At 42.1% G+C, this 23,924-nt stretch overlaps 1 protein-coding gene across 1 annotated transcript; it reads left to right on the top strand.

Moving 5' to 3' along the window:
• Positions 1–1,065: 1,065 nt before the first annotated feature.
• Positions 1,066–22,445, top strand: cep89 (centrosomal protein 89). Its single transcript, XM_031846196.1, has 16 exons — positions 1,066–1,330; positions 1,967–2,073; positions 2,600–2,746; positions 3,270–3,462; positions 7,972–8,023; positions 9,239–9,343; positions 9,810–10,049; positions 10,659–10,801; positions 11,856–11,906; positions 12,387–12,470; positions 13,234–13,337; positions 14,596–14,711; positions 15,133–15,313; positions 15,933–16,100; positions 17,585–17,726; positions 20,738–22,445. The coding sequence occupies exons 1-16, from the start codon at positions 1,289–1,291 to the stop codon at positions 20,873–20,875; spliced, it is 2,013 nt and encodes a 670-aa protein (XP_031702056.1). The 5' UTR covers positions 1,066–1,288; the 3' UTR covers positions 20,876–22,445.
• The last annotated feature ends 1,479 nt before the right edge of the window (positions 22,446–23,924 follow it).

The raw sequence follows: 23,924 nt of genomic DNA on the forward strand, positions 1-23,924 counted from the left end.
AAGTCAACACTCATGGGTTTGTGACCGATGGGAGTCTGGCCTGGGGTCACATGTCATCCTAATCTGCCTTCATGGAAACACAAGAAAAACACCATGTGATATATTTTTTTTTTTTTTTTTTTTTTTTTTTTTTTTTTTTTTTTTTTTTTTTGGTGTAAAGTTTACCTGTCAGGTCTGTATTCACCCATACCATTCATGGTCTTTGGGCATTAGCTTGGCACTTATCCGTGTGTGTTAGTGCATTGGGCAGAAAAGAAAGCACTGATTGTTTATTCTCATAACTTTGAACTTTGAAAATGAGTTTCCCTAAGGTCAAACTCTCTCCTGTATTTAGATTTGTTTTAACAGGAAAAACGTATATTGCAGGAATCACATCTGTTGACTTTTGGTTATAGGATTTTCACTTCCACCATTCTTGGGGGCAAAGGTCAGCACTTGATAAAACTAATTTTCAGCTGATTTATTTTCAAAAGAGGACTGAAAATACATGTTTAAAAGAAGTATATTATTGCAATCACCCTGCACAGTGCAGGTGGGTGTAGAAACTAGATGGAGATCTGTTCATGTTTGATTGATAGAATTAAGGTTTTCCAGTCGTAATAAATATGGGAATATTTGTTTGAAGTTTGCAAGGTAGTGCCCATAATCATTGTGTATCACCACAGTTTTGGAGCTATATTGAACTGACAAAGTGGACTGGATGGAAGACGAACTTGAGTGGCTGTCATGTGAAGTATACTATAAAAAGGTATTACTTAAATGTTCTTTTAGTCGACGCATTCAATTTAAAGTTTGCTGTATATTGTGTTCATAACTTATTTTGTTGCTTTATAAAGAAAGAAAGAATAAAGAAATAATTTTACAGCAACCATAATGTTTAGAGACAGGAGGCGACAGTTGATTATTAAAGGGAACGACATCGCCCCCTGTCGGCCTGGCCGCTTGTCGGTAAGGACGTCGTTGCTAGGTGAATCATACTAGTCGCTGATTGGCTGCTCTCCTCACTGTTAACCAATCAGCACTACTTTTGTAGAACGGTGCCGTCTTGTGGTGAAGCGTCTAGATACGAGAAATCTTCTGCAAACATCCAGCCTGTTGAACACTGTTAGCTTGCTTACTTTTCTTTATCGTTTTAGGGTAAAAGAGGACAGATAATTTGAAACACAATGGCAGTGGCATGAAACCGTTTCTTATGCTGTTAAGACTAAACAAGTCAAGCTGTTTGCTTAAACTGAAACCTAACTTTAGCTAACGTTATTGAAGCAAGTGTCCAGCACGTATTTCCACGATGTTAAAATTCAACTTCAGGAGGGAGAGAGACAACGAGTTTGTAAGTAGCGTCTTTTATTAAATAAATTGACCTTGTTTCATTTCTAGCTAGCTAAATGTCTAGTTGAAATGCATTTTTGGGGTAATTTAGCTAACACTAACCTAGCGTTTAATTAGCTGTTAGATACTTTTGTGACCAAAGGCTTTGTCTATTTAACGTTAGCAGAAGTTAGGCTAACGTTAGATATTTCAGAAATGTTTAAGCTAGCGTTTGATAATACCTGTTTCGTAACGTTAATACGTCAATTGGTGTAATTGTATTCATATTGTTGACCAACATTAAAACAGCGAGTGAAATGAGGGATTTATCCTCTCTGCTATTATTTAAAAAGGCAGTTAAAGTATAATTGACCGCTGAATACTGGACACATTGTGGCCACTGTAACAGGCTGTTTGAATACTTCAGTGTTTGGTATCTCCTTTATCAAGTGGTCATGTTGTGATACTGTAATCATCCTTTCTACCCTTCCACCTTTGTGACGTTAGCATCTTTGTTTTTCGTCAGTGTGGATGTGAAACAATGATTTAATGTTACTAAATGAAACTCTCCTCAACCATTGTCCCACATTGTGTGTGTTAATGTCCGTCTGTGTGACGCTAATCCTCTCTCTAACCCTCCTTTGTGCGCGTTGTGTAGAAGCATATAGCTCATGGTTTGATCCCTGCTGCCTCCATTGCTCCCAAGCCTGCTGTGCCTCGTACCCCGCCCCCACGCAGCCCAAACCCCTCACCCGAGAGACCCAGGTACCTAACAACCTCCATCACCTCCAGCATCCTTTCATTTCGCTGTGTTTTCCTTCTTCTTCTTCTTATGACTGTTCTGTAAACTAGCCAGTGATTCATCACAGATCCTCTTCCGTACTTTGAGATGAAACTCTGGAACAATAAACTCTGGAACAATAAATGCAACTCCTAATTTATTAACTTAACTCTATGATGCATCTTTGTAGATCTTGATTCTCAAAAATGTACTCGCATGTATCACCAGCCTATGTTGTCCTCAAACATTTACTTATTATTGACATGTTGTAGAAGAGTTGCATTCTGGTCTCCACTGTTATTGTCACCGCAATTCAGAAGACTGTTACCATCATCAATGCATTGATCACTAAGCTTCATCATACATTTACCTAACAATGTATCACATCAATATCAACATTAGAAATAATAAAGTATGACATGACATTTTGATGTGATTAGCAGCATTTCTTGTGCTTGTATTACGAAGTATCTGTCCCTCCTCATATGAATTACCTATTTCCATCTACAGATCAGCCTTAGCAGCAGCCATCTGGTCTTCATCGCTCACTGGACAGACATGGGCCCTCCCCCCCATCCGGCCAAGGTCTTTCTCTGAGAGTGGCCAATCAGAGTCCTTCATATCTGAACCAAACATCAGCACAGACCTTTTCATCAGGTAAACTCCCTCTGGCAAATACATCAGTAGTATCACACGCATTGTGACAAATTATTCTAATTACAAGAGGTGACTCTCTAAGTTTAAACCTAACCTGGGGCTGTATCTATCAAGTGTGTCACAGTAGAAAATGGGCCAAAGTAGTACACGATTGTGCCTACTTTAAGGAAGAGTAGTAAATGTATTATTTGAGCTTCCTCAAATAGGACATTTGAGAGAAATAGAGGAAAAGAGATGTCTGTAAAATTTGAGATGTGACCTTTACAAATGAAAGAAAAATTTAGAATACAGGTAGTTAATGTCTATCTGAAAAAGCCATCTATGCTGGTAGTGTGACTTCAAATGCTGTTCTAATTCTTTCTTTTTTTGGGTGCAATTTTCAAAGTAGGCTTCTCATAAAAGGCATTTTTTTCACACCACAGAAGAATAAGCATAGGTATAAGTAATAGAATGAATGACAGCTGAATTCTATTTAGCTGTTTTGTTTATAGTGATAGTGATATTACTTTATTACCTTCCTCAGAGACAGATGGTCAGACGATTTGGGCAGCCGACCGTGCCTGTCCTCCCCTGACCACTCAGAGGAGGAGTTGGAAGACAAGGAAGAGGAGGTGGAGAGTGAGGAGGACAGGGAGGAACATGTTTACCAAACTCTTGACAGAAAGGAGAATTGTGTGATCACAGAACCTATCTATTCTCTGCCACTAAAACCGAAGGTGAGACTCTAAAGTACGATCTCATTGTTATGTGTAAGCGAGTTTCTGACTAGAGTGTTGCTAGGTCTGGGACCATAATTAATGGGTATGCATTTAATTGGAACATACTACTTCCTCATAACATTGCACCTTGAACTTTGACCCTCTTGCTCATACATCCAAAGCGCAGAGGATTGTGGGTCAGAATGGCCAGAGAAGCATGCTGGCTTGCAAACTGCAAAATGCGACCGGATGCAGGAGGACATCCTGGCATTTCTGGCATACTATGTTTTGGGACAAACTAAATATTTTCATCGTTAGTGTTATCAGTTTCACCTGCGTCTTTCCTGCTATGACAAGTCAGAATATCTGCTTCTGAAATTTTGCGTTGAGGGAAGATAATTATCCTTTCTCAAATACTTTTATACTTGGTTCAGTTTGTTTGTTGTGACACCAGTCTGATCCACTGGGAGGCACAGTTTCACACAGAATAAAGGTAATGTAATCTATTAAGCCTCAAACTGTAGAGAAGATTTGTAAAGTTTACTGTCACAGGTTTTGAGTCTGCTCAGTAATCATTTTTAGGACTTGCGGAGAGTGTTGAGATATCCTTTCAGTGTCCCTGAATCACTACTTATTGCCATTGTTCCTTTGTAAAGCTCTTTTTGCAGTGCCATTGCAGTTTGACTACCTTTGGCAGGTGTTTTTATTTATTTGCGACATAACATCACTCTGCATCGTTTGCCTCTGAGAGTTCAGGAGCAACTTGCGTTTAATATTGACTTTATAATTGTGATTTATGGTAGTCTCTGACTACCTCCTGGAGAGAGGTTGGACTTTGTCCTTTTCCGGAGTTGCCCAGGGTGAGAGGCGCCGGGCGGGAGTGGGGATTATCACGAGCCCCCGGCTGAGCGCCACTGTGTTGGAGTTCTCCCCGGAGAACGAGAGGGTCGCCTCCATGCGCCTACGGGTTGCGGGGAGCAAGGCTCTGACTGGTTTGTGCTTACGCACCAAACAGCAGTTCAGAGTATCCGGCCTTCTTGGAGTCGGTGGGAGGGGTCCTGGAAAGGGCACCACCTACCGACTCCATAGTTCTCCTGGGGGACTTCAATGCTCACGTGGGCAATGATGGAGAAACCTGGCGGGGGGTGATTGGGTGGAACGGCTTGCCCGATCTGAACCCGAATGGTGTCTCGTTATTGGACTTCTGTGCTTGCCACGGTTTGGCCATAACGAACACCATGTTCGAACATAAGGTGGCTCATAAGTGTACCTGGTACCAGAACACCTTAGGCCGGAGATCAATGATCGACTTTGTAATCGTATCATTTGATTTGCGGCCGTATGTCTTGGACACTCGGGTGAAGAGAGGAGCAGAGCTGTCAACTGATCACCACCTGGTGGTGAGTTGGATCAGATGGCAGGGGAACCGGTTGGAAAGACCTGGCAAGCCCAAACGTGTAGTGAGGGTGAACTGGGAATGTCTGGCGGAGGACCCTGTCCGGGAGGTCTTTAACTCTCACCTCCGGAAGAACTCTCACATCCCGAGGTAGGTTGGGGACATGGAATCCGAATGGACCATGTTCAAAGCCTCTATTGTGGATGCGGCCGCTAGGAGCTGTGGCCGGAAGGTCATCGGTGCCTGTCGTGGCGGCAACCCGAGAACCCGGTGGTGGACACCGGAGGTGAGGGAAGCCGTCAAGCTGAAGAAGAAGACCTTCAAGGCCTGGTTGGCCCAGGGGTCTCCCGAAGCAGCTGACAGGTACCGGCAGGCCAGAAGGGCTGCAGCTGCGGTGGTCGCGAATGCTAAAACTCGGGCATGGGAGGAGTTCGGGGAGGCCATGGAGAAGGACTTTCGGTTGGCCTCAAGGAGGTTCTGGCAAACCATCCGACGGCTCAGGAAGGGAAAGCAGGGCTTACCCCAGGCTGTTCTCAGCAGGGGGGGGGGGGGACTGCTGACCCGGACAGGGGACATCGTCGGGCGGTGGAAAGAGCACTTTGAGGAACTCCTAAACCCGACCAACATGTCCTCTGCAGAGGAGGCAGCGCCTGAAGATCTAGGGGGAGGCTCACCCATATCCCTGGCAGAGGCCGCTGAGGTAGTCAAAAAGTTCCTTGGTGGCAAGGCGCCGGGGGTGGATGAGATCCGCCCTGAGATGCTGAAAGCGCTGGACATAGTTGGGCTTTCCTGGCTGACACGCCTCTTCAATGTCGCATGGGGGTCGGGATCAGTGCCCATGGACTGGCAGACCGGGGTGGTGGTTCCCATTTTCAAAAAGGGGGACCGGAGAGTGTGCTCGAATTACCGGGGTATCACACTACTCAGCCTCCCGGGGAAGGCTTATGCCAGGGTGCTGGAAAGGAGGCTCCGACCGTTTGTCGAACCTCAGATACAAGAGGAGCAATGCGGATTCCGTCCCGGCCGTGGAACAGTGGACCAGCTCTTTACCCTCGCAAGACTACTGGAGGGGTTCTGGGAGTTTGCCCAACCAGTCTACATGTGCTTTGTGGACTTGGAGAAGGCTTTCGACCGGGTCCCTCGGGGTTTCTTGTGGGGGGTGCTGCGGGAGTATGGGGTGCCGGACCCATTACAATGGGCGATCTGGTCTCTGTACGACTGCAGTAGGAGCTGTGTCCGCATTCTCGGCAATAAGTCAAACACGTTCCCGGTGGGTGTTGGCCTCCGCCAGGGCTGCCCTTTGTCTCCGGTCCTGTTCGTGACTTTCATGGACAGGATATCTAGGCGCAGCCTGGGGGTGGAGAACGTCAGGTTCGGGGGTCTCGGGATCGCCTCTCTGCTGTTTGCAGATGATGTGGTCCTGTTAGCCTCCTCGGATCGTGACCTCCAGCATTCACTGGGGCGGTTTGCAGCCGAGTGTGAAGCGGCGGGGATGAGAGTTAGCACCTCCAAATCTGAGGCCATGGTGCTCTGCCGGAAACCGGTGGATTGCTCCCTCCAGGTGGGGACAGAGTGCCTACCTCAAGCGAAGGAGTTCAAGTATCTTGGGGTCTTGTTCACGAGTGAGGGTAAGATGGAGCGGGAGATCGACAGACGGATCGGTGCGGCTGCAGCAGTAAAGCAGGTGCTGCACCGGACCGTCTTGGTGAAGAGGGAGCTGAGCCGGAAGGCAAAGCTCTCAATTTACCACTCGGTCTACGTTCCTACCCTCACCTATGGTCACGAACTCTGGGTCGTGACCGAAAGGACAAGGTCGTGGTTACAAGCGGCCGAAATGAGCTTCCTCCGTAGGGTGGCCGGGCTCAGCCTTAGAGATAGGGTAAGGAGCTCGGTCATCAGGAGGGAGCTTGGAGTCGAGCCGCTACTCCTTCGCGTCGAAAGGAGTCAGCTGAGGTGGTTCGGGCATCTAATTAGGATGCCTCCTGGACGCCTCCCACTGGAGGTTTTCCAGGCACGTCCAACTGGGAAGAGACCCCGGGGAAGACCCAGAACACGCTGGAGGGATTACATCTCCCAGCTGGCCTGGGAACGCCTCGGGATCCCCCAGAATGAGCTGGAACATGTTGCCGGTGAGAGGGAAGTCTGGGTCAGCCTGCTTGGCCTGTTGCCACCGCGACCCGACCCCGGATAAGCGGAGGAAAATGGATGGATGGATGGTAGTCTCTGACAACAGGGTATTGTTGTCAGAAGTGGGTACCGAGCCATGCACCTGAAATGTCCCCCTTTACATAGTTAACCCAACTCCATGGTCTGTATCTATCATTTTTACCTGTGAGATTTCTTCCCAAGAGTCTGATCTCACAACACATGTTTCTATTCGATTCATGATATTGCCCTGTATACCGCTACATTGGGTTGCTAACCTATAGTGGTCCCACTGGGCTCTGTTTCCCCCTGTTGTTTGCCTGTTCAGGCTATCAGAGTCTAGCTGCCTGCTGCTTTATTCACCAGTTAGAGTAAGCTGAAAACATTTTAAGCACAGAGGATGTGATGTTTCTAAGGTAAGCACCCAAATGAACAGCCGTTTCTATTATTTTGTCCACCCCATTTATATCAACGAGGCTAACAGAATAACAGAAACACATCTCTGTTTAAAGCATGCAGTTCAACAGCAGCACAGACTGCAGCCTCCAATGTGACCATGCAGTTGAATCTGCACCTCTCTGAATAACTTTTATGAAGGTAGCTGTAATATAGCAAGACTGTTGTATTGAACTGCATCAGATGTACTTAATAAACAGCCAAGTCAGTGTCTATGAATATCGTTTATTTTCTTGTCATTTGAGCATTCTGCCTTGAATCAGCAGATGACATTGTTCAGTCCGCCTCATTCTTGTATTTCATTCTTTCTTTGCTTCCTTCTTGCTCAGTCACATGGCCTCAATGTGTCTCTGGGGATTCGCAACAATACTGTAAACGCACTAACAATATATATATATTTTTCTCCACATTTTTACAATGGACATGATGGCCATAGTGGTTTCTGCACAAAAGGGATCCGGGCAGCAGGGCTTTGGAAATCTCTTTGAGAAGACTTACTCATTATCTGTCTCTGACTGCCTGTCTTTCAGACCTGTACACACCAGCTCATTCAGATGTCTAGCAGAAGAGCGCCTTCTCCAGGTAATTACTCATAATCTGTCAGTAAGTGGCAATATAACCCGACCTATAATAAGACCAAATGCTGTGTATAGTTTAATGAGGCAACCCATTGTACATTTACCCTAGCCTTAACCTTACAGCCCAATAAAACAACTTCAGATGTCAATATCTACATACTGTAGATTTCCAATGAGTTTTCTTGGAAGAGATAACAAATTACTCAAGATTTTCTTTATACATTTGACAAACTGATGTTGGCGTATTTACTGGTCAGACTTTAAGATTCTATTTCTGTTGTTTGTTTGTAGATCCAGAGATTGTAGGAAGTAGTCACTAGCAAACATTCGGCCTCTGACTGGGTAGGACTTTTCTAGATCTTTAGGGTCCACTCAGTTTCCACATGACGTTCACATTAAAAGCATAAAAGGTGGTACTCCTGCTGGTTGTAACCACTGATGTGAAAAGATGGTGGTAAAGATGAATACCTTCAACAGACAATATGGTGGTGGGTGTCAGTAAGTAGACGGAAATATCTATCAGCAGCCTCCGGTAGTATACAGAGTAGGTGGAATGCTTCTAATCATAAATTGCTAACAGACCGGATGTACTCTAATAAAGCAGAAAAATTAACCATGAAAATCATTCAAACAGCATGCAGCAAAATAAATGTAACGGATGATATATAAAGAGATGTGCAACTGGATTTCAGAATTTTCTCCCATAGAACGAAAAAGAAAAGAATGGTAACTTTCTTCATATGACTCCTCCTCAGGCTTTAGAGGACGACAAAGATGCAACTCTAACTCAACCAAAATGTAGCTTCGCAGCAGACATAATGTACCTTACATCATTAAAAGCTGAATGGACAGCCTCATTATACAGTTGTTGTTACCAAAGCTGGCCTCAGGCTTTTCACGGTGCTAAATGAAAATGTTTTATGTGTCCCTAAAATGCTTCTACTTTTAACAACTAAATTGTGTACGCTACACTCAGGCTGGCTGTGTTCTAAAGTATCACATTCAAGCTATGCAGAAAGTCACGTTTAAAGAACAATATGCATTTCATGGTTAAATTGGGTTGTGTAGTTAAGCACACAGGAACCATCACTTCTTCTGCGATTGCATGCATTTAATGATGGCTTTATTTTTCTTATCTACGACGTATTTCTTTGATCCAGCACTCATCCTATTGGCACTGCCTTTTTGTATTGTTTCTGATTCTTTTCTTATCTCTCAGATCTTTCGGAGGAAACCAGTGTCCTTTGTCCCGGAGTCAGCAGTGATTCTACCAAGAAGAAAGCCTCTGTCAGGAAGAGCGCTGGAAGTCGGGGAGGTGTGCCGTGTGAGTGCAAGTCCCAAAGAAGCCTGCTGTGTGTCTTCTTGTCATTTTGACTTATTATTTATTTTACCCAGCTTTTGATTTATAGCACAGAAAAAACATGGCTTGCTTTAGATCAGGCAAAAATAAACATGTTTCCCTTTTTGTAGTCTTTCATGTCCCGACAGACCAGTGCTGTCTGATGGGAATATGCCCTCTGTTGGTTAGGTTCTTACTAATGTTTATGATGCATTTTATCCAGTTAAATATAACTTTAGTCACTTAAGTGACTGTCAGATTACTTTAATATAAAACAGTTTTCTGCTTCATACACACATTTCTTTGTTGATGTGTGAGATACTTGCATATTCCCATAAGTATTGTGTATTGAGATGACGTGTGTTTGCAATACAGCAGATTTTTCACATTTTATTCCATTGAGTATATGTTTGTGTACTGCCAGCTAAAGTATTGACCCTCCCGATTACAGCCGAGCTACCCATCCTAACCACCGACCAACCCAGCCAAGCCAAAGACCTGAAACCCCCCACCCAGCCGTCTCCAAAGCTCAGCAGGGCATGCGATGAGGTGCAGAGGGAGGTAGCAGGGGCCTTGCCAGTGAAGGACACAAGGATGGTGGATGAACAAAAGCTACTGGAGGAGAGACTGCAACGGCTGGAGCAGGAGATCAGTCACAGCCAAGCCGCCTCTAACCCGAGGTCATCTGCAGGTAGAGTGGACGAGCCGCTGGAGAATCACGTATGGGAGACAGAGAATCAATAAAGTAGAATAAGGGTTAACGGGGGGGGGATGAAGGGAGAGGGAGTGAAGCAGGCAGTCATAGCAGGGAGGAGGGAGCTGGAGATAGGGCTGTGAGTAGATAAGGTGTAATGAAACACGGAAAGGAAAAAACACACAAAGAGTTTAACAAAGGATGGAAAATTGGCAGTTTAAAATGGGTAGCAGGTTGGCTCGGTGATTAGAGACTCCGACCTCCCGGTGGGCAGAAAGATGCAGCATGGAAAAGTACTATTCATTCTCTGCTAGTGAAGCATTCATTATGTTCTATTTATCATCACCCGAGGGTGAAGGGTTCAGGGTCAGTCAGCAGACCACATGGAGAGTCAAAGCCATGTTGAAGAAAGACCAAAGCCATCTTGCAAAATACACCATAGTCGTCTTTAGTTTAGATTGCACCAGCCCTCTCGGTTCCCTTCTTCCTGAAACTATAATAATGAATATGGTTATTGTATATATAGTTAGGCCACTAAGGACTCGACTTTTCTTGTTTGCGAGCATGTCTCAGAACTATGTATAACCGGATCTGCTGTGCTCACAGGCAGCCAGGCAGAGCTACTGAATCTGAGGCAACAGGCTCAGGAGCTGGTGGATGAAAATGACGCCCTCAAATTGACAGTTCACCGTCTGAATGTGGAGCTGAGCCGCTACCAAACCCTCTTCAGACCGTTGACCAAACAGGAAGTATGTCTAGCTACGAGGTAACACCTCTGCTTTTTGAGTCGTACCTCATCTCATTTTCACAAATTGACTATTTGTGAATGAGACCTTCTGTAACCTGATTGTAGGCCCTGTGAAACAGTTATGGGCTCATGACTTGCATAAGAGACTCCTGGTAGAAGGCTAATGTAGGCAGCCTTAAAAAGCTTCCCTGTAGAACAGTCCCTAATTACACCAGGGCCCTTTCTGTTATCAACCAGCCTCTATCACTCCAGCTCATACTGCCAGAATTACATGAAAACAGGAGTATCTGTTCTAGTGTAGTCCTCTGCTCTCTTCACCGACAACAGCAGCTTTTATACCAAATCTATGACCAGTATTTTGTTTTCAAAGCAAGCCTTCAAGATAGAAATCTGCCTTTGATTTGAATCCCGCTGAGCTAAATAAGGCTTATTTTTGTCTGTCCTTCTATCAGATTTGTTGCACTAAAGGAGTTGCTTGTTCCCATCTGTGGCTGTGTGTCCATTCTGGTATATTCTGTGTTTTTTATACGGCAGAAGAAGGCTGGCCTGTGGCTTTAATCATGACTACCTCATGCTGTGTCTTCACACCAAGAGATCTCTGCCATCAGTTTGCTTCTGCTGTTGCTGGATGTCTCTGCTAGTTCTAATTCCTGACTGCTGGTGAAAGGAAGAGATAAAGGAAGAGATGAGGAAGTAGTTTTATAGCAGAATGATAATAAGAGATAGGATGAATCTGAATTTGTTAAATTGGCCAAGCTAGAATTAAACGTTGTCCACTTCCATAGATCCCATTAACACGACCATTTACTTTTGATTTCCCATTTGTTCTGTAGTTATAAACTATAATATTCTTTGCTGTAGAACATGTTGGATTAGCTTCCCTGTGAAATTCCCTCAGTCACTCAGCACCAGTCCACTAGAAGCAGCAGACTTCAATCCTCTATCACCATTTTTTAAAAATATGTTTACTTTGTGTGAAGGACGACATTTAAAGCTGCCATATCAAGCATGGCTGCTACGTATGATGACTAACTTTCTTACTGTGTTTCATCCAGAGCTCAAGAATCAGCGGCTTACCAAAGACAGGGTCTCCTCCTCCCTGGCTGGTCAGTATCTTTATATAGCTGTACATTACTTTCATACGGCAGGGCAGGATTCTAACCGCATGGCTGGTTAGTAGTCAAAATTAGCTAATCAATCTGTTTAAGATGGCTGGCTAGTTTAATAGGCAAGTCGTTTAAAAAGAAAAAGAAAAAGAAAAGCTGAATGATAACTTGTTCAGCAGATTGATTTGGATTTAACATGTGTAATCATACATGCTCAGTCTGGTGACACATAACGGGTCTGATAGTTTGGAAGCTCAGCTTCACTGAAACCTGCTTCACCTCTCAAATGACCAAAACACAAAGCCAGGTTGTTCACTATGTGTCCACAGTGGCTCAGATTTACCAACCACTGTGACTAGTGGGCTGGAAAATGATTTTCCTTCCTTCAATAAGCCCCATATCTGAATGGATCCATGGTTTTGATGTTGTGGCTAATTTGGCTAATTTCTCGTTGTCATTTTTTTAAATTTTTTTGTTTAGCTTGACATGAAGTATTTATCTCCTTTGGTGCTGGCCTATGAAGACAGGATGAACGAGAAAGACGCACTTCTGCAAACCACTGAGGTAAAGTGTATGTGAGAGAAACTGTATGTGTGTTTGTTATTATTATCCGCTATTATCATCTGTCATCTCATCATTTAGTAGAATGTTACGTGTTATCGGAGACAGAGGCAGCAGACTGTTAATGCGCTGCAACATGCAACACTCAGATTTATCTGACTGAGATGTCACATTTATAACCAGTGAAGCAGAGGGTATAGGTTTTATTTTTCAATAATCAATTATTAATCAACAATTAATTACGATCCTGTTGAATGATGACTGAATTTTTCCAGTGAGCTCCTCTGGAGTTGACCTGCTCCGGAGCCTCAGTGATCCACTGAACGACTCAGAAGGTCTTTTGTTCCAGCAGCAGTCAGACGTTTAGATGTGGTTTTTAGATTTAGCATCTTTCTGATGTTCTTCATGTCTCAAATGGCATTTTATGATGTTATTTATTTGTCGTAATGTGTGTTTTGTCTGTTATTTACTGTGGAAACTATGTCTATTGTTGATTTGGTGGCAAATGAGTTTCCCCGCTGGGGATTAATGAAGTTTTCTAATCTAATCTATTCTAAAAGTTAGCTGGCTAACCCACTTATCCCGCTTCATGACACAGGCCCCTGGAAAACTGGTGCACCCAGCTGTGGTCGCTATCAAGGCTTTTGTCTTGGAAGGACGACCCTTGATCCTTAGCTGGTAGCACAGTAGAGGATTTCTTTTTTTGTTTTTGTTTTGCTGTCCTTCAAATCAGCGATCCATATGTGTCTTTGTCTGCTTTCCACAGGAGGAGGTGAAGAGGTTGCGTGTTCATGTAGAGGCTGTAATCAAAGAAAACGAGAGACTCCATGATGACGTCACAAAGATCGAAGGGGTCAGCCAGAAGAACTGGTAAGAAGAAATGTTCTCTCTGTGCATGTGTATTGGTTCGACACCATCAGCACTTGCTCGGCCGTCGCCATTCATTCCCCTGATGTAGTGAAAATGAAATACCTCCTTTATTCTCTTCTGCACCACTGCTTGCCCATCTCTGGGTCTATACGTAAAGCTTCTATTGTGTAAAAGGATGAAATAGAAGTAGTAAAACAGTTATCTTTTCTGCTGCACTCCTATATCTTCCCCCATCACTACTCTGTCTTTTATCATCACTCTGGCTTGTAATGTTGCTGAATGCTGACTCGTATCTTTTCATTGTAAGTAGCTCTGACATGTCAGATATGGTCAGATAGAGACATTTGAACCTGTTTTAAGTTGTGTATCAACTCAAGAACAATGTGAAGATTCATTAGGACATTGGTTGTGTGTGTGTTTAAATACTTTTCTTACTGTAGACTAGAGTACAGTACATGATGTTTCCTATTGTGCTGTCTTACCATGTGAGACTAAGTGTTAAGAGCCATTTACAGTTCATCAGTGTCCATAAAAATCCCTGATTTCCCTCAGAGAACATTGATTGTACTCCAAAGCACAATGTAACACCACACAAATTATCCATCTAATTATGAATAAACAAACAGTTAGGTTTGTTTCCTTCAAAATATAGCCTACACATATCTGTGTAGCAACAACACATAGAAGATGAAAGTCAACTGTGTACATAATGCAATTATAAAAAGAACATTTTCCAATGCCGCATCAAGACCCATCTCTTCTCCACGACCTTCTGTTAATGTGTGAGTCACGTTGTCTGTTGTTTGTTTCACCACCGCTCCTTAGTGTAAAGCGACTTTGAGTTCTAGAAAAGCGCTAAAGATTAAAAAAGTGCTAAAAGTTATTATTAATATTACTCGTGCTTAGAAAGAGATACTGTACTTTATATTAGAATTACAAAAGTTATCTAAGATCTTGTCCTTGAAAGACTAAAAATCCTCCACGAATGTTTTAAGACAATACTCTGCTTGGAATATTCATTTGTTCATTTTGTGGTTTTTCCACAAAAACGTTCACTTAACTTGTGATAGCCAGTGTTGATTTTAGACGTCACATGTACATTTAGATTTTGGCTTTTAAAATAAAAGTGATTATATTTCCAAAAAGGTACAATCTGTTCAGTACCATTAAGGCAAGCTTGTGATTATTCATGGGGCCATATTATAGCAGCTTTGTGCTGTAGACATAATATTTTTCTCCCCCTCCTTTCCCCCTTCAGTCATCAGCTACAACAACAGGCCCTTCTGGTATTGCAGGAGAACCAGGTTCTGATTGATCAGCTCGAGGCTCAGCACGTTAAGGCCAAGGCCAGCCACAGCAGACACCATTCTGAAGGTACAGCGACAACCTCAAAGCTGTACATCCTTGGTGACTGTGTTGGTGTCTCCGAGCGCACCAGCTGGAAGATGCAGAACACAGCACCACAAACCTGTAGCCCACAGCAGATTTTGTGTGTTTTTCAACAGTTAGTAACAATGAGGATACAAAATGAACAAGAAATAGTTTGGTGAAGAAGTTCCAATCCGATTTCAGTTACAATTATTCAGTATTTTATGTGTGTAATGGCTACTTTATATCTTAAAATGTGACACAGCAGTAGTTGGCTTGAAATGGCACTTTAGGAATAAAACATAAACCGCTGATTTAGATTTTTTTTTAAAGTTGAAAAGGAGGCTGTCCAGCATATTTAATTATTAATGTAATCGGTGTACCGCATAAACAAGTAGAATTCTACTTCTCTTCCCTCGCTTTGCAGTTTCCAAGGTGTGTAAGCAGCTGATGTTGTTGGAAGCAGAAAAGCAGCATTTGCAGGAGGACCTGGAAGAGAGCAGGAGACAGTTGCAGAAAAATGGAAGGGATGTACAAGTGCTGCAGGCCCGTCTCAAGGATGCCGTCACGTGGGACGAACACTGCGACATAGCTGGGAAACTCAGGCGGTACGGCTACAATGTGTCATTTTATCAAACATTTCTTTCTTTAAAAGGATGAATCAGTCGGTATTAAACACAGTTCTGCTTCTTAACTGGGACACAGTTATTTTCGTTTTGCAAAGTAAGAACAAGAAAGACAAGAATGTAACTACTCAGTAGTTTTTATTAGTGATACACACTGCGACATTGTGGCACACACTCTCGCTCGCTGTATGTTAGGAAAGGGTGTACCGAGTCCTTGATTTTGTCCAAAAGGCCACATGCCAGAGCTCCTCGTCGTCTTCTTACGTCTTACTTCAGTTTATTATTTATTCAGTTTAAAATTGATTTGTAGAAGACAAAGCAAGAACAAGACAAACAAAGAAACAAGAGTAGCACTTGAAGCATTGCTTTGTTAATCGCAGTAAACAGGAGCACTGGGATGTGACGAATGTTGTACAGAATCCTAGCTGTAATTACTTTAGTTATATTTGATAGAGGTGGGAAAGTAATCAAAACAAGTAGTAGTAAAACTCTATGTAGGTTTGTACATTTTGTAGTGATGGAATGTTCTTTGTTGAAAAGTGTTCACCAAGGCCCAGATGTTTTGTTATAATGTGCTGTGCAATCTGCTCATGGCTCTCAGACAATTGGAGCAGCAGGAGAGTAGGAACAAGAGTGAGATGGATAAGACACGTCTCAGATCGTCCAGCCTGCAAGAGGAGAACAGGAGTCTGGCTCTGGACAAGGCCAACCTGACTGCTGATATAAAGAGAATGGAGGCTGAGCAGGATCTCACCAAACAAGCCAACAGGTACTTAATATACTTCTTTCTTTGTCTGATATCATCTTACACATGAAGCCTATGACATGCCAGTCAGCCACTATTCCATCACGTCTCCTCAAAGAAATGTTAGACACTTTATTTTGGCAGTGTACTGCTACTGTCCCTGTTAATACTGCTATTGCTACTAATACTGTTGATGAGACTAAGATGTGCAGTCAAGACTAGTCCAGCTAATATCATTGGCATGTTTTATAATCTGCTGTTTAAAAAAAGCGTTTAAAAGTGAATGACAAAATCGACTTAGAAAGTCTTCTAAGATTGATAAGGGGCTGTTTATAATACTTATTATACAGTAAACATAGAAGAATGTGATTATTTAAAGCCCCTTCACACCCATTGTCCACCCACACATTACTTTGCTAGATTAGGGCCTCAGGAGAGTGCGGTCGTGTACAAACTGTTTGATAGACATCTCCCTCCATCTCTTGTTGACTTTGTTGCACCTTTTAGGACAGGGAGGCTTACAACTCAATTATTCTTACTAGTACATGGAGTTTAGTGACCTCACATCACTTTCAGCATAGCTCTGCTCGACTTTAACCTCGACAGAGGTGCAGTCAGCCGGAATATAATATAATGAAATACCTGTTTGGGTTTGCAGGGCATATAATGGTTATACAATTCTGGCTAATAATTATTGAATCAAGTGTGAACCAGAGAGTTTAATTGAACTAAAAAAGAAAAAAAACATGAAGTCCTCCTTAAATCAAATCGCCAACCACTTCATCAAACCACTAATTAGCACTCCCAGTTTATGCTGAAGTGGGATTTGAGCTGGTAGCTTCATCTCTGGTTGCTGGAAAGGTCAGCGGGGTGATAACTACAGGCAATGCTCAGAACCCCTTTTATGTTCAGTGTTCTATCTCATGTTATAAAAAAATATGCCCGCTCTACCCAAAGAGTACAATCAAAATGATGTCTTATTGCGAGAGAGTTATTTAACAATCTGTAAGTTGCCAGAGTGACTTTTCAACAGTTCACATTATACCACAGTTCACATCAGGTTATTCTCCTACAGTACACAATTTATTTTGGTCAGGGATTCCAGCTGTTTTAAAATGTGGTCTGGTCTCTGCCACTTCCCTCGGCTCCCTGGAGACCTGAGCTGAGATTAAAGTGGACTTTCTCATTCTGAAGTGTGAAGATTGTCAAGGTGTTTGATTATTTGATGTGTTCACCATGCTCCCATCATAAAGGCAGGGTCTCAAGATGTTTGTATTCCCTGTTTTCAACTGTTCCATCTGCCCTGTTTCTTTCCCTTAACCACTGAGACATTTTACTCTTCTTCACTCTTTTCTAAATCTCTTCCCTTCTCCGCTTTATACGTCCTCCTATTTTTTGCCATCCTCTTTTTTCTTTCTGTCTCATTGTTTTTCTCCCCCCCCCCCCCCATCTATTTTCTTATATTCAGTTTTATTATCTTCTTCTCTCTCCGTCTCTCCATCATCCAGGAAAGCTGAGAGGAGGATGAGTGTATTGAAGAGACAGAAGGAAGAGTGCGCGTTGAAAGAGGAAAACACTCGGCATTACATGGGAGCTGTCATTTCTGTGGCTGAGCACATTTCCCTGGAGAGAGACCAACTATTACAAATGGTACTACCAATGCTACTGATAGTGTTGAAAGAATTAGTACATCACGTGGTACACATGATTCACATGGAGTAGCAGCACTACTGACACCCTAGTGAGACAATGTATGCACATACAGGTGCTGGTGATATCCCTGAGACCTCTATGACTGCAGTAAAACAAGGGAGTACACATTGAACTCTTGACACTGCAGAAGGTCTGGGTATTACACGTGATAGTTCAGACACTCATAATCTCTATAAGCAGATAGCTGCATATGAATGCAATGGAACAAGATTTTGGTGTCAGAAGCGTTCTGGTTTCCCCTTGGTCAATGCTACTCGGACGACAATCATGTTTGAGAGAGTTTTGGCTGCAAGCAGGGAAACAATCAATAATAACCCATCCGCCATCATCTGACGAGGATTTCTGCTTTATTAGCATTTCAAAAAAACCTGAACCTTAGAAATGTATTCGCCCCCAAAGGCTAAATTGTTGTCAGCCAGGACTTAGACACACCAACACACAGATCATTTCTTCTGTACAAAAATGGACTAATTAGTACAATTATTATAGCTTCCCTATTATAGCTTTAAAAACAATTCAAAAAAATCTAAAATGTTTTCATTTGTTTTTGCACCAATTTAATACACGACTGTATTGATCCCCATGGGGGGGAATTCAGCACAGATAAAAAAAACAAAAAAGTAAGAATATAGATTAAAAAAATTAACTAATCAAAAGCAGTTAAACTCAACATTGCAAGGCAAGTAGTACACATACAGTACCCAGTGTTGTACTTCAACTACTAGTGCAGTCCTGTCTAAAGGTAAGTCACAGTGGTGTGATTAGTAGACGCGAAGTCATCAAAACATAGTATATGCAAGAGTGGTATGATCTACTATAACAGTGTACACCACAATATACATAATATGATTAAGTAATGATACTTAGTGTTTGTCTGTATAAATATATGAATATAATAACTTACATAATGTAATGAAACATTTTGACATAATGTAGTATGGGATATTCAACATAACGTTAAGTGTAGTGATTTCCCTTTATACTTTATGTCCCATTCTATATTCTACTGTACTATTTTATACTATATTATGTTAATATATGAATATAATACCTTTATGTGTTGCAGTAGTCCATATTCACAAATAGTAAAATAGCAACTCATGCTGTGTTACTCCATTTAGGCTGTTGAGTAATACGGAGCAGCATGTTGCTGATGGCGGTTGGTCAGCAGAGGCAGAAAAGTCAGAGGAACCTTTAGTTGTTGGTGCCAGAAGTCGTGTATTTGTCATTTATCAAACACAGCAGTTTCCAGTCTCCATGCCAGCACAGCTGTGAGATGCAGAAAAGGGGGAGGGGGGGTGTGATAAGTGTGAGTGATTAAACATTCCACAGAATGTACGTAAGGTGCTTGAAATAGACCCTTTGGCTGCAGACATCTTGGCATGTCATAGCAGGAAAAGCACCAGTGTAATTGATAAACATGTAGGTGAGCTAAAAATGATGTCCTGTGTCTTTTCCTTGACCTCGATGAGAAAACGTCAGAATGTCAAGGAAAGATGTGAAGGACAATTCACAAGGATCACACGGCCTTTGTTTTGGCTGACATCTCATCTGTACTGAGTGCACTTTTCTAGTTAGTGATTTTGATTTTTCAGCAAGAAATAATCAGGCATGAAATCATAGAATATTTAATTTCGAAGAACATGTCATTTTCTCGCTGTGGAGCATTGTATTGATTAACAAAAGACTCTTATGCTATCAATATAACTTTTTGTTCTTTCAGAGCCTTAATACTTGACTGAAGTAGTCTTTTTTTTTTTGGGTGATAATTCTGACATGGTAGAGGAGTTGCTCTGCAGTTTTGGTAGAATATAATAATATGGTCAGAGCCATGTCAAACCCAAAACATTAAGCTAATCTGAAACAAATAGAACTTGGCTCAGTTGGCTGAGTGTGTGGCAGAGGAACCGAGAAAGTTTTTCTGTTAAATGTTAATAGATTCAGGGACTCTTTTTCGAGGAAAAGCCAGAGCCCATCATGTGTGGAAGGTCACACTGACACCATATTGGAGGTAGCGGGTCTAAAGCTAACAAGAACCAATTTGTCTGGAAGAGAACAAGATGTGTGTGTCTGTGCATGCACACAGTAAAAATATGATTTGTTATTTGCTGTTTTGTGGCTGGACCACATAGGAGCTGTTCTATAGGAGCAGATTTAAAGAAGACTGGCTCTTCCATTGAAGTACAATTGTAGTTGCCTTCAATGTCTGTCTGTGACCTTCAGGATTACTGCATGTATGTTAATATCCGAGACACTATCTGATGTTCTCGGCACGATACAAAAACATCTTTCATTTTCGATGAAGGAACTGTTTCAAAAAGACTTATTATTTATTGTTATTTTGGATGAATTTATCAAGCTGAGAAACATAAATAAAAGTGTAGAAATGCAGAAAATAAACATGCTCTCTTATTCAAATTACACTCCAAGAAAATGTACTTCGGGAGCAGCTTTTTTTCCTTCTTAATTACAACTTTAAAACAGAAGCTCACGTCAACCTTAATAGGGCGAATTTGGGACTTTTTGGCTGCAATTGCGTTGTGCAATCAATTCGCTGTAAATTACTTTCATTTTACAGCACAAGCCGGAGTTAAATTGATTTGATGCTACATTAGCGCAGCGCTAGCTGTGTTTTGTAGGCTAACAGACATTTCACCATTGTTTTGATGCTGTTTTTATTTGTATCCTTTTCCTTCCTATTTTTCTGCACACCTCAAACCTTTGATTGGTTATGTTGAACTGAAAACAGTTATTTTGTGGCAGTGTTTTTACCTCACATGGGACTACTGTTAATTGGCAACAGTTTCAAGAGTCTTTCCTTCTTTTCCTTTATCGTCTCTCCCATAATCCCTTACTTCCTTCATCCAGCTGTGTGTTCCACCTCCCCCCCCCCTCTGTGTTCCTCTCTTGGATCAGTAACCCCCTGTCTTCCTTCTCTACCTCCCCAGGCTTCGGTTCTTCAGCAGGAAAAGCAGGGATTCGTCAGCAGGATCCTGAATGGCACATTACGATTTGGAAAACTACAGGAAGAAGTCAAAGTAGGTTCATTCAAAACGTCACTTTCACACTACAACCGTTGTCACTGACCTAAGCCCCGGAACTACCCTGCTGCATGGCGGGCGGGTTAATCTCATCTTAACCCCTGATGCCAGAGTAGCATGTGAGGCTACAACTTTGGCTCAGCTGGTGCCTCAACAGTCCACACTTAAACGCAGCATTTTATCTGAAGTCAATTTTGTCCAAGATAACACTCCAATTTATTTTCTATTGATCAGCCCACTCCACTGCACTTGATAGTCCATCTACTATCAGTCTCCACTACTCAGAATGCATAAATTGACTAACACTTGCTCAAGCTGAATTCATTGACTTTCTAGCTCTTCGTTTTCCTATCTTTAATAAAGTGTAGAATCAACAGAGCAGAGTCAGCATGTGAAATGTAAAGCGAACACCAGCAATGATAGCAGTGTTGCTGTGTGTGTGCCGGTCTCTCTGACTTTGGCCCATTGATCTGTATTGATCTGAGTATCTCTGTGACACTGCTCCCACTAGTAGCTATGGTGCTTACTTCCTTATATCCGTGGCACTGATGTTATTCCTGCTGCTCATTACTTTCTGATGTCTGCTGCTGATACCAGTGTCGTAGTACTCGAGACCAGTCTTCAAGACCCCTTTCTCAAGGTCCCACTCTCGTCTCGTCTCGTCTCGGCCGTGCTTTTACTTTCTCTCGTCTCGGTCTCAGACAAAGAGACTCTGGATTTTACGTCGAAACCACAACTGTGGGGATATCACTAAGTTGCCTGTGCCTGTCTGATTATTGTCTGATAATTACTGTGATTGGATGTAAAACTTCCTGCTTCAAATGCAACCAATAACTTCATTGATTTCTAATTTGAATTGTCTACTTTTTGGCTGTCGCCACTTTGTTCAGACCTGCCGTAGCTTTAATATAAATAAGAAAAGAATTTCAAGATTTGTTACAACACTTGTTTGTCTGTTTAATATCACCTTACAATTTATTAATTCAAAAATGGTTAATTTCTGATCTGTGCTAATGAACTTGGATGTTTTTTAGGTATAGGAGGCTGTAATAGACACTATATGATCATCATGACATCTTTTTTCTTTCCATTCTGTGACAAAAACTGCATTCCATCTCTTTCCAGACTATTCCAGCAAATCCCCATGGCAACCTTTTCTACATCTGCCTAAATGCCAGTTTGAATCTTAGCGCTGTGATGACAGTTGTGCTGCAGTGCCAATTGGTACATCCTGTCATTATTGGTTTGTTTGTCATGCCAGGCATTGGTCCGGCAGAGTTAGTGCCTTGCTCTAGGGCCGGTGCTCTGTGTTCCAGCCATCAGCAGCTCTTGTCATTCGAGCCACATCAGGGAAACATCTCAGTGGGTCTGACAATTTTATTTGTGTCTCTATAGCAACAGCCCAGAGAGAAAGAGATGTGTGTTTCTGTGTGTGGATGAGATTTATATTGGCGGTAATTAGACCATTGAAAGTATTTTATATTTCATTCAGTGTTTCCTACAGGATGTTGGGGGTCCTGGTACATGCTCCCCTGGACATTTAAGAAAAAAATAAAGAGGATCTATGAAGAACTTTGTGCTCTTGTAAACAATGTTGTGCCCTCGCAGTGATGGAACGAAGCTTAGTACATTTAGGCTCCTCATTTAGACTGTACTAAGATTTTGAATGCAGAACTTTTAGTCTACTGGGAGGTCTAACAAAGCATTCCCCCCCCGAGTACTCTTTCCACCCCTGTGCTCTAGTAAACGTCCTCATCTTTAGTGTTTGTGATTAACTTAAGAAATTAACAATTCTTCCACTTCCCTCCTTTGATCGATTTAACTAATTGTGTCGGCTAGAGCTTGTTAAAAAAGTGTTTACAGGCACTATTTCCTGAGACTGCTCCCTTATTCCCTGCCAGCCAAACAAGATATTAACAAAGAAGAACACTTAAAGGTGAAACGATACTTCTCCTTCAAGGTGCTGCAGTGGTTATACTGGAATTGTTTTTAACATAAGTTCTAAACCACTATTGCAGTGCTCGTTCAAAATGTTCCTTTTCGAAACTTGCCGATTGCATGGCCTCTGCTCTTCCTGCTTGCAGCTTTTTTGAGAACCATTAGTCCAAAATACTTCACACTCAACACTGCACTTCCTTGAGTCCTCATCTAATCACCCACCATGTGTGCAGTCAATCCGATAAACAGTTGACGAGAAAATTGAAGGACAGACAGACAGAGACTCCATCCACTTTAGTTAGATTCACTGTCATAGATCTGCTACAACACAATGAACAAGCCATATTGTCATTATTGATTGATGTGTTCTTTTTAGGGTAATCATTTACAGACATGGCGAGGAGGAAATTGTGATTTAAAAAAATAAATGTTTTCATTCTTTGATCCTCGGCCTTCTTTTGCTTGTAGATATGATTATACTGATATCTTAATTGCATACTATATTGTCCCGTTTAAAATGGGATCTGACCCTTCACTTCTAAAATCTGAGTTTTCCTCATCAGAGGAACACACTAAAACGAGCACATTTGTGTAATTATCTATTAATTCCACAGGACATGAAGGCTGTCTTTTTTTTCTATGTGAAGATCCACATTTTATTTAAATTTCTAGCTAAGTCAAAACTAGTCATTCATACATCTGCCTCATATGGTAGTGGAGTTTAGTAACCATTAACATGGAAAACATCCATGTATGTGCTGCTGTGCAAAAACATACCAAAAAAAAAACATTTATATCAGTGATGAAGGTAAATAAGATAACTTTTTCTGACATTGTTAGAGAAAATAAATCAAACGTATCCCAGGCCTAACAGTGCACCTGCCAATCTCATGTATGTAATTTAAACAAAACGGTTTTGGTTTGGTTTGAAGCGCCAGATGCAGCATCTTCCCATCAGATTTGATGACTTTAAATAAACATAACTTTGATGGGTTGATGGAGGCCACTCCGTTTAAATGACAATAAAAGTCCACAACATGATGGTTGCACATTTCCACAAGTGTTCCATTTTCGAGCTCCATGATTATATTCCTTACCTATTTACCTGATTCAGTCAGATTTTCCAAAGCACGGTCCCTTTTGTAGTCCACTGCAG

The sequence above is a fragment of the Anarrhichthys ocellatus genome, unplaced genomic scaffold (genome assembly GCF_004355925.1).
Source record: "Anarrhichthys ocellatus isolate YVR2014 unplaced genomic scaffold, GSC_Weel_1.0 scaffold6, whole genome shotgun sequence".
NCBI lineage: Eukaryota > Metazoa > Chordata > Actinopteri > Perciformes > Anarhichadidae > Anarrhichthys > Anarrhichthys ocellatus.

Coding starts and splice junctions, on each gene's coding strand:
- cep89 (XM_031846196.1), top strand. CDS start 1,289: ATGTTAAAATTCAACTTCAGGAGGGAGAGAGACAACGAGTTT. Junction 12,471..13,233: donor CACTTCTGCAAACCACTGAG/GTAAAGTGTATG, acceptor TGCTTTCCACAG/GAGGAGGTGAAGAGGTTGCG. Junction 13,338..14,595: donor GGGGTCAGCCAGAAGAACTG/GTAAGAAGAAAT, acceptor TTCCCCCTTCAG/TCATCAGCTACAACAACAGG.